We start from the raw sequence: 10,962 nt of genomic DNA on the forward strand, positions 1-10,962 counted from the left end.
CCAGCCTAGTTCCAGGGTGCGTATGATTTACATCATGGGGTAGCCCGTTTCACCCAGGAAGGGATCTTTTTTTTTACTTCATAAAAAATGTAGGAAAGTTCCTATTGTCAGGGTTTATAAATTTAGTGAGTGTATGTCAGAGAACACATGATGAAATGGGCACAGACAACAGTGTAACAGTATAACTTTACGGTGTCCCCTCGCCCCGACCTGGGCGCGAACCAGGGACCCTCTGCACACATCAACAACTGACACCCACGAAGCGTCGTTACCCATCGCTCCATAAAAGCCACGGCTCTTGCAGAGCAAGGGGAAACCCTACTTAAAGTCTCAGAGCAAGTGACGTAACTGATTGAAATGCTACTAGCGCGTACCCGCTAACTAGCTAGCCATTTCACATCCGTTACAACAGCACAAAGGGCAAGAAGGTAGAGACAACAATACATCACGCTAAGCAGCCACAACTGTCAGTAAGAGTGTCCATGTTTGAGTCTTTGAATGAAGAGATGGAGATAAAACTGTCCAGTTTGAGTGTTTAAATGTCCTTTATCAAGTAAAATCACTACCCACTCTCTCAGGTATGGACCCTCCTGTCCTCTATCTCCTCTCTGTCTTCTACACTGAAATCCTCCTCTCTATCTCCTCTCTGTCTTCTACACTGAAATCCTCCTCTCTATTTCCTCTCTGTCTTCTACACTGAAATCCTCCTCTCTAACTCTCCTCTGTCTTCTACACTGAAATCCTCCTCTCTATCTCCTCTCTGTCTTCTACACTGATATCCTCCTCTCTATCTCCTCTCTGTCTTCTACACTGAAATCCTCCTCTCTATCTCTCCTCTGTCTTCTACACTGAAATCCTCCTCTCTAACTCTCCTCTGTCTTCTACACTGAAATCCTCCTCTCTAACTCTCCTCTGTCTTCTACACTGAAATCCTCCTCTCTAACTCTACTCTGTCTTCTACACTGAAATCCTCCTCTCTAACTCTACTCTGTCTTCTACACTGAAATCCTCCTCTCTAACTCTACTCTGTCTTCTACACTGAAATCCTCCTCTCTATCTCCTCTGTCTTCTACACTGAAATCCTCCTCTCTAACTCTCCTCTGTCTTCTACACTGAAATCCTCCTCTCTATCTCCTCTCTGTCTTCTACACTGAAATCCTCCTCTCTATCTCCTCTCTGTCTTCTACACTGAAACGACTGGACAGGAGAAAACAGAATACACCACTTTTACATCCCGTTTTCAGATGTGTACAGATGGAGAAGAGAAGGGGATGGAAGAGAGGACGAGGCCAGAAGAGAAGGGGATGGAAGAGAGGACGAGGCCAGAAGAGAAGGGGATGGAAGAGAGGACGAGGCCAGAAGAGAAGGGGATGGAAGAGAGGACGAGGCCAGAAGAGAAGGGGATGGAAGAGAGGACGAGGCCAGAAGAGAAGGGGATGGAAGAGAGGACGAGGCCAGAAGAGAAGGGGATGGAAGAGAGGACGAGGCCAGAAGAGAAGGGGATGGAAGAGAGGACGAGGCCAGAAGAGGGCAGGGAGCCAGTGTTCCAGAGCATCAAATTCATGATGCATTGTGGGTATATTGACTGTGACTGATGTAAAAAATAATGAATAGTTATTTATGATACAGCCTTTTGTCAGAAAAATAACCAAATAAATAAATGGACCAGTCGAACCTGTTGATGGTATAATATTAGTCAGATAGAATCAGGATTTAACTACACTGAACAAAAATATAAAACGTAACCTGCAACAATTTCAAAGATTTTACTAAGTTACAGTTCATATACGGAAATAAGTCAATTCAAATCAATGCCTTAGGCCCTAATCTATGGATTTTACATGACTGGGAATACAGATATGCATCTGTTGGTCACAGATACCTTTAAAAAGGTAGGGGTGTGGATCAGAAAACCAGTCAGTATCTGGTGTGACCACCATTTGCTTCACGCTGCATGACACCTCCTTTGCATAGAGTTGATCAGGCTGTTGATTGGGGGCTGGGGGAATGTTATCCAAATTCAATGGCTGTGTGAAGTTGCTGGATATTGTCGGGAACTGGAACACGCTGTCGATCAAGAGCATCCAAACACTTTTTTCCCCTCCGAGTTCCCAGTTGTTTTGAATGAACTGAAGTCGGAGTTTCCCGAGTTCCCAGTTGTTTTGAACGCACTGAAGTCGGAGTTTCCCGAGATCCCAGTTGTTTTGAACGCACTGAAGTCGGAGTTTCCCGAGTTCCCAGTTGTCTTGAACGCACTGAAGTCGGAGTTTCCCGAGTTCCCAGTTGTCTTGAACGCACTGAAGTCGGAGTTTCCCGAGTTCCCAGTTGTTTTGAACGCACTGAAGTCGGAGATTCCCGAGTTCCCAGTTGTCTTGAACGCAGCAAAAGCCCCAATTGAACGAAATAGAATTGAGTGACGTACATATCGTGCGGGGATCGAGCTGAAGCTGAAAGACCCCTCTATGTTGTGACGTCAATAAAAAGCGACGGTGAGCAGGCCTACGAAATCAACACAGAAAAATAGGACAGGAAGAAAAGTGTTTGTTGTTTTTGGTTAAATAAATCCGTTTGAATAAACGCAATGCCGAAAGTGAAGAGGAGCAGGAAACCACCTCCGGATGGCTGGGAGTTGATTGAACCGACCTTGGACGAACTAGACCAAAAGATGAGAGAAGGTAATTTTAGCTAGGTAATAATGTTAGCTAGCTAAGCCCGCTACTCCGACCGTACCAAACGAGGCTCCGCTAACATCATGTCTACACAATGTCGACATTTGTTTGGGATATTCAACCAGTCAACTAGTACTCGTTTGGCTAGCTATATTACCAAGCTGTTGTATAAATCTGACTTGGATAATTCCTGTTTTATTGTATGACGAGCTGTGACAGCCAGATGCCTACCGCTGTCTGCTGTTAACTTATTTACTCTTTCCTCTTTCGTATTGTGTGTTATTGTTCAGATACCTCGACAATCATAACCAAAATGTTGACGTTAGATAGGTAGCTAATAAGTTAACTACACTGAGTAAAAATATAAACGCAACATGCAACAAATTCAAAAATTTTACTGAGTTCATATAATGAAACTGAAATAAATAAATTAGGTTCTAATCTATGGATTTAACATGACTGGGAATACAGATATGCATCTGTTGGTCACAGGTAGGGGTTGTGGATCAGAAAACCAGTCAGTATCTGGTGTGACCTCCATTTTCCTCATGCAGCGAAACACATCTCCTTCACATAGAGTTGATCAGGATGTTGATTGGGGGCTGGGGGAATGTTGTTCCACTCATCTTCAATGGCTTTGTGAAGTTGCTGGATATTGGCGGGAACTGGAACACGCTGTCGTACACGTCGATCCAGAGCATCCCAAACATGCTCAGTGGGTGACATGTCTGAATATGCAGGCCATGGAAGAACTGGGACATTTTCAGCTTCCAGGAATTGTGTACAGATCCTTGTGACATGGGACCGTGTATTATCATGCTGAAACATGAGGTGATGGTGGCGGATGAATGGCACAACGATGGGCCTCAGGATCTCATCACGGTATCTCTGTGTATTCAAATTGCCATCGATAAAATGTAATTGTGTTTGTTGTCCGTATCTTATGCCAACCCCACACCATAACCCCACCGCCACCATGGGGCACTCTGTTCACAACGTTGACATCAGCAAACCGCTCGCCCACACGATGCCATACATGTATTCTGCCATCTGCCCGAAACCAGGATTCATTGTGAAGAGCACATTTCTCCAGCGTGGCAGTGGTCATCGAAGGTGAGCATTTTCCTACTGAAGTCGGCTCCAACGTCGAACTGCGGTCGGGTCTAGACCCCGGTGATGGTCGAACTGCGGTCGGGTCGGGACCCCGGTGATGGTCGAACTGCGGTCGGGTCGAGACCCCGGTGAGGGTCGAACTGCGGTCGGGTCGAGACCCCGGTGAGGGTCGAACTGCGGTCGGGTCGAGACCCCGGTGAGGGTCGAACTGCGGTCGGGTCGAGACCCCGGTGAGGGTCGAACTGCGGTCGGGTCGAGACCCCGGTGAGGGTCGAACTGCGGTCGGGTCGAGACCCCGGTGAGGGTCGAACTGCGGTCGGGTCGAGACCCCGGTGAGGGTCGAACTGCGGTCGGGTCGAGACCCCGGTGAGGGTCGAACTGCGGTCGGGTCGAGACCCCGGTGAGGGTCGAACTGCGGTCGGGTCGAGACCCCGGTAAGGACAACGGACACACTGATTACCTTCCCTGAGACGGTTTCTGAGAAGGTGTAGAAATTAATTAGCTGAGCAAACCTACAGTTTCATCAAGTCTCCGGGTGGCTGGTCACAGACAATCCCGCATGTGAAAAAGCCGGATGTGGAGGACCGGGGCTGGTGTGTTTGTGGTTGTTAAGCTGGTTGGACATACTGCCAAATTCTCTAAAATGACGGAGGTGGCTTATGGTAGAGGAATGAACATTCAATTCTCTAGCAACAACTCTGGTGACATTCCTGCAGTCAGCATGCCAATTGCACACTCCCTCAACTTGAGACATCTGTGGCATTGAGTTGTGACACATTTTAGTGGCCTTTTATTGTCCCCAGCACAAGGTGCACCTGTGTTTAATCAACTTCTTCATATGCCACACCTGTCAGGTGGATGGATTATCTTGGCAATGGAGAAATGCCCACTAACAGGGATGTAGACAAATTTGTGCTCAAAATTAGAGAGAGATACGTTTTTAGTGTATGGAAACATGGGACCAACACTTTACATGTTGCGTTTTTATATTGTTACTCAGTATAGTTAGATTAGCTAGGCTAATCAACCAGCCAAACTATTAGCCACTTAGCGAGCTACAATATAAAGTTGATGTATGAATGGGGAATCTTGGATAGTTCCTGTTTTCTACTGATGACGAGCTGTGATTGTCTCCTTCCAGCCGAGACGGAGCCTCACGAGGGAAAGAGGAAGGTGGAGTCCCTGTGGCCGATATTCAGACTGCACCACCAGAGGAGCAGATATATCTTCGACTTGTTCTATAAGAGGAAGGCCATCAGCAGAGGTAGATGTTACATAAGAGGAAGGCCATCAGCAGAGGTAGATGTTACGTAAGAGGAAGGCCATCAGCAGAGGTAGATGTTACGTAAGAGGAAGGCCATCAGCAGAGGTAGATGTTACGTAAGAGGAAGGCCATCAGCAGAGGTAGATGTTACGTAAGAGGAAGGCCATCAGCAGAGGTAGATGTTACATAAGAGGAAGGCCATCGGCAGAGGTAGATGTTACGTAAGAGGAAGGCCATCAGCAGAGGTAGATGTTACATAAGAGGAAGGCCATCGGCAGAGGTAGATGTTACATCAGAGTAAAGGCCATCGGCAGAGGTAGATGTTACATAAGAGGAAGGCCATCAGCAGAGGTAGATGTTACATAAGAGGAAGGCCATCAGCAGAGGTAGATGTGACGTAAGAGGAAGGCCATCAGCAGAGGTAGATGTGACGTAAGAGGAAGGCCATCAGCAGAGGTAGATGTTACATCAGAGGAAGGCCATCAGCAGAGGTAGATGTTACATCAGAGGAAGGCCATCAGCAGAGGTAGATGTTACATAAGAGGAAGGCCATCAGCAGAGGTAGATGTTACATAAGAGGAAGGCCATCAGCAGAGGTAGATGTTACATAAGAGGAAGGCCATCAGCAGAGGTAGATGTTACATAAGAGGAAGGCAAACAGCAGAGGTAGATGTTACATAAGAGGAAGGCCATCAGCAGAGGTAGATGTTACGTAAGAGGAAGGCCATCGGCAGAGGTAGATGTTACTGTTACATCAGAGGAAGGCCATCAGCAGAGGTAGATGGTACATAAGAGGAAGGCCATCGGCAGAGGTAGATGTTACGTAAGAGGAAGGCCATCGGCAGAGGTAGATGTTACATAAGAGGAAGGCCATCGGCAGAGGTAGATGTTACATAAGAGGAAGGCCATCGGCAGAGGTAGATGTTACATCAGAGGAAGGCCATCGGCAGAGGTAGATGTTACGTAAGAGGAAGGCCATCAGCAGAGGTAGATGTTACTGTTACATCAGAGGAAGGCCATCAGCAGAGGTAGATGTTACATCAGAGGAAGGCCATCGGCAGAGGTAGATGTTACATAAGAGGAAGGCCATCGGCAGAGGTAGATGTTACGTAAGAGGAAGGCCATCGGCAGAGGTAGATGTTACGTAAGAGGAAGGCCATCAGCAGAGGTAGATGTTACGTAAGAGGAAGGCCATCAGCAGAGGTAGATGTTACATAAGAGGAAGGCCATCAGCAGAGGTAGATGTGACGTAAGAGGAAGGCCATCAGCAGAGGTAGATGTGACGTAAGAGGAAGGCCATCAGCAGAGGTAGATGTTACATCAGAGGAAGGCCATCAGCAGAGGTAGATGTTACATCAGAGGAAGGCCATCAGCAGAGGTAGATGTTACATCAGAGGAAGGCCATCAGCAGAGGTAGATGTTACATCAGAGGAAGGCCATCAGCAGAGGTAGATGTTACATAAGAGGAAGGCCATCAGCAGAGGTAGATGTTACATAAGAGGAAGGCCATCAGCAGAGGTAGATGTTACATAAGAGGAAGGCCATCAGCAGAGGTAGATGTTACATAAGAGGAAGGCCATCAGCAGAGGTAGATGGTACGTAAGAGGAAGGCCATCAGCAGAGGTAGATGTTACATAAGAGGAAGGCCATCGGCAGAGGTAGATGTTACGTAAGAGGAAGGCCATCAGCAGAGGTAGATGTTACATAAGAGGAAGGCCATCGGCAGAGGTAGATGTTACTGTTACATCAGAGGAAGGCCATCAGCAGAGGTAGATGTTACATAAGGTGATCACACCTTAACAGGGTTAGAGAGTAGAACAGATGCATCTTGGGTCTGTTCTCCTAGAGGAAGGTTTCGGTATAATGCTCTTTCTCTCTCTCTCTCTGTGTGTGTGTGTGTGTGTGTGTGTGTGTGTGTGTGTGTGTGTGTGTGTGTGTGTGTGTGTGTGTGTGTGTGTGTGTGTGTAGAGCTGTATGACTACTGTATAAAGGAGAGTTATGCTGATAAGAACCTGATCGCTAAGTGGAAGAAACAGGGATACGAGAACCTCTGTTGTCTTCGCTGCATCCAGACACGAGACACCAACTTTGGAACCAACTGCATCTGTAGAGTCCCCAAGAGCAAACTGGAGGCCGTGAGTACTATAATACTACTACAATACTACTACACTATAATACTATATCAATACACTGTATATCTGTAGAGTCCCCAAGAGCAAACTGGAGGCCGTGAGTACTATAATACTACTACACTGTGGTACTACTACACTATAATACTATATCAATACACTGTACATCTGTAGAGTCCCCAAGAGCAAACTGGAGGCCGTGAGTACTATAATACTACTACAATACTACTACACTGTAATACTATATCAATACACTGTACATCTGTCGAGTCCCCAAGAGCAAACTGGAGGCCGTGAGTACTATAATACTACTACAATACTACTACACTGTAATACTATATCAATACACTGTACATCTGTAGAGTCCCCAAGAGCAAACTGGAGGCCGTGAGTACTATAATACTACTACACTATAATACTATATCAATACACTGCATCTGTAGAGTCCCCAAGAGCAAACTGGAGGCCGTGAGTACTATAATACTACTGCACTATAGTACTACTACACTATAATACTACTACACTATAGTACTACTACACTATAATACTATATCAATACACTGTACATCTGTAGAGTCCCCAAGAGCAAACTGGAGGCCGTGAGTACTATAATACTACTACAATACTACTACACTGTAATACTATATCAATACACTGTACATCTGTCGAGTCCCCAAGAGCAAACTGGAGGCCGTGAGTACAATAATACTACTACAATACTACTACACTGTAATACTATATCAATACACTGTACATCTGTAGAGTCCCCAAGAGCAAACTGGAGGCTGTGAGTACTATAATACTACTGCACTATAATACTATATCAATACACTGTACATCTGTAGAGTCCCCAAGAGCAAACTGGAGGCCGTGAGTACTATAATACTACTGCACTATAGTACTACTACACTATAATACTATATCAATACACTGTACATCTGTAGAGTCCCCAAGAGCAAACTGGAAGCCGTGAGTACTATAATACTACTACACTATAGTACTACTACACTATAATACTATATCAATACACTGCATCTGTAGAGTCCCCAAGAGCAAACTGGAGGCCGTGAGTACTATAATACTACTACAATACTACTACACTGTAATACTATATCAATACACTGTACATCTGTAGAGTCCCCAAGAGCAAACTGGAGGCCGTGAGTACTATAATACTACTACACTATAGTACTACTACACTATAATACTATATCAATACACTGTACATCTGTAGAGTCCCCAAGAGCAAACTGGAGGCCGTGAGTACTATAATACTACTGCACTATAATACTATATCAATACACTGTACATCTGTAGAGTCCCCAAGAGCAAACTGGAGGCCGTGAGTACTATAATACTACTGCACTATAGTACTACTACACTATAATACTATATCAATACACTGTACATCTGTAGAGTCCCCAAGAGCAAACTGGAAGCCGTGAGTACTATAATACTACTACACTATAGTACTACTACACTATAATACTATATCAATACACTGCATCTGTAGAGTCCCCAAGAGCAAACTGGAGGCCGTGAGTACTATAATACTACTACACTGTGGTACTACTACACTATAATACTATATCAATACACTGTACATCTGTAGAGTCCCCAAGAGCAAACTGGAGGCCGTGAGTACTATAATACTACTACAATACTACTACACTGTAATACTATATCAATACACTGTACATCTGTCGAGTCCCCAAGAGCAAACTGGAGGCCGTGAGTACTATAATACTACTACAATACTACTACACTGTAATACTATATCAATACACTGTACATCTGTAGAGTCCCCAAGAGCAAACTGGAGGCCGTGAGTACTATAATACTACTACACTATAATACTATATCAATACACTGCATCTGTAGAGTCCCCAAGAGCAAACTGGAGGCCGTGAGTACTATAATACTACTGCACTATAGTACTACTACACTATAATACTACTACACTATAGTACTACTACACTATAATACTATATCAATACACTGTACATCTGTAGAGTCCCCAAGAGCAAACTGGAGGCCGTGAGTACTATAATACTACTACAATACTACTACACTGTAATACTATATCAATACACTGTACATCTGTCGAGTCCCCAAGAGCAAACTGGAGGCCGTGAGTACAATAATACTACTACAATACTACTACACTGTAATACTATATCAATACACTGTACATCTGTAGAGTCCCCAAGAGCAAACTGGAGGCTGTGAGTACTATAATACTACTGCACTATAATACTATATCAATACACTGTACATCTGTAGAGTCCCCAAGAGCAAACTGGAGGCCGTGAGTACTATAATACTACTGCACTATAGTACTACTACACTATAATACTATATCAATACACTGTACATCTGTAGAGTCCCCAAGAGCAAACTGGAAGCCGTGAGTACTATAATACTACTACACTATAGTACTACTACACTATAATACTATATCAATACACTGCATCTGTAGAGTCCCCAAGAGCAAACTGGAGGCCGTGAGTACTATAATACTACTACAATACTACTACACTGTAATACTATATCAATACACTGTACATCTGTAGAGTCCCCAAGAGCAAACTGGAGGCCGTGAGTACTATAATACTACTACACTATAGTACTACTACACTATAATACTATATCAATACACTGTACATCTGTAGAGTCCCCAAGAGCAAACTGGAGGCCGTGAGTACTATAATACTACTGCACTATAATACTATATCAATACACTGTACATCTGTAGAGTCCCCAAGAGCAAACTGGAGGCCGTGAGTACTATAATACTACTGCACTATAGTACTACTACACTATAATACTATATCAATACACTGTACATCTGTAGAGTCCCCAAGAGCAAACTGGAAGCCGTGAGTACTATAATACTACTACACTATAGTACTACTACACTATAATACTATATCAATACACTGCATCTGTAGAGTCCCCAAGAGCAAACTGGAGGCCGTGAGTACTATAATACTACTACACTGTAATACTATATCAATACACTGCATCTGTAGAGTCCCCAAGAGCAAACTGGAGGCCGTGAGTACTATAATACTACTACAATACTACTACACTGTAATACTATATCAATACACTGCATCTGTAGAGTCCCCAAGAGCAAACTGGAGGCCGTGAGTACTATAGTACTACTACAATACTACTACACTGTAATACTATATCAATACACTGTACATCTGTAGAGTCCCCAAGAGCAAACTGGAGGCCGTGAGTACTATAGTACTACTACACTATAATACTATATCAATACACTGCATCTGTGGAGTCCCCAAGAGCAAACTGGAGGCCGTGAGTACTATAGTACTACTACACTATAATACTATATCAATACACTGTACATCTGTAGAGTCCCCAAGAGCAAACTGGAGGCCGTGAGTACTATAATAATACTACACTATAGTACTACTACACTATAATACTATATCAATACACTGCATCTGTAGAGTCCCCAAGAGCAAACTGGAGGCCGTGAGTACTATAGTACTACTACACTATAGTACTACTACACTATAATACTATATCAATACACTGTATATCTGTAGAGTCCCCAAGAGCAAACTGGAAGCCGTGAGTACTATAGTACTACTACACTATAATACTATATCAATACACTGTACATCTGTAGAGTCCCCAAGAGCAAACTGGAGGCCGTGAGTACTATAATAATACTACACTATAGTACTACTACACTATAATACTATATCAATACACTGCATCTGTAGAGTCCCCAAGAGCAAACTGGAGGCCGTGA

The 10,962-nt window shown here is 44.1% G+C and overlaps 1 protein-coding gene across 1 annotated transcript in view; it reads left to right on the forward strand.

Annotated features, from left to right (window-relative positions):
* The first annotated feature begins 2,468 nt into the window (after positions 1-2,468).
* Positions 2,469-10,962, forward strand: part of LOC129844780 (protein BUD31 homolog) — a 13,319-nt gene continuing 4,825 nt past the window's right edge. The window contains exons 1-3 of the mRNA XM_055912884.1: positions 2,469-2,675; positions 4,924-5,046; positions 7,015-7,181. Of these exons, the coding sequence (XP_055768859.1) occupies positions 2,582-2,675; positions 4,924-5,046; positions 7,015-7,181 (384 nt within the window). The 5' untranslated portion in view covers positions 2,469-2,581. The remainder of the gene's footprint in view (positions 2,676-4,923; positions 5,047-7,014; positions 7,182-10,962) is intronic.

Source organism: Salvelinus fontinalis, unplaced genomic scaffold (assembly GCF_029448725.1).
Source record: "Salvelinus fontinalis isolate EN_2023a unplaced genomic scaffold, ASM2944872v1 scaffold_0230, whole genome shotgun sequence".
In the NCBI taxonomy this organism is placed as follows: Eukaryota; Metazoa; Chordata; class Actinopteri; order Salmoniformes; family Salmonidae; genus Salvelinus; species Salvelinus fontinalis.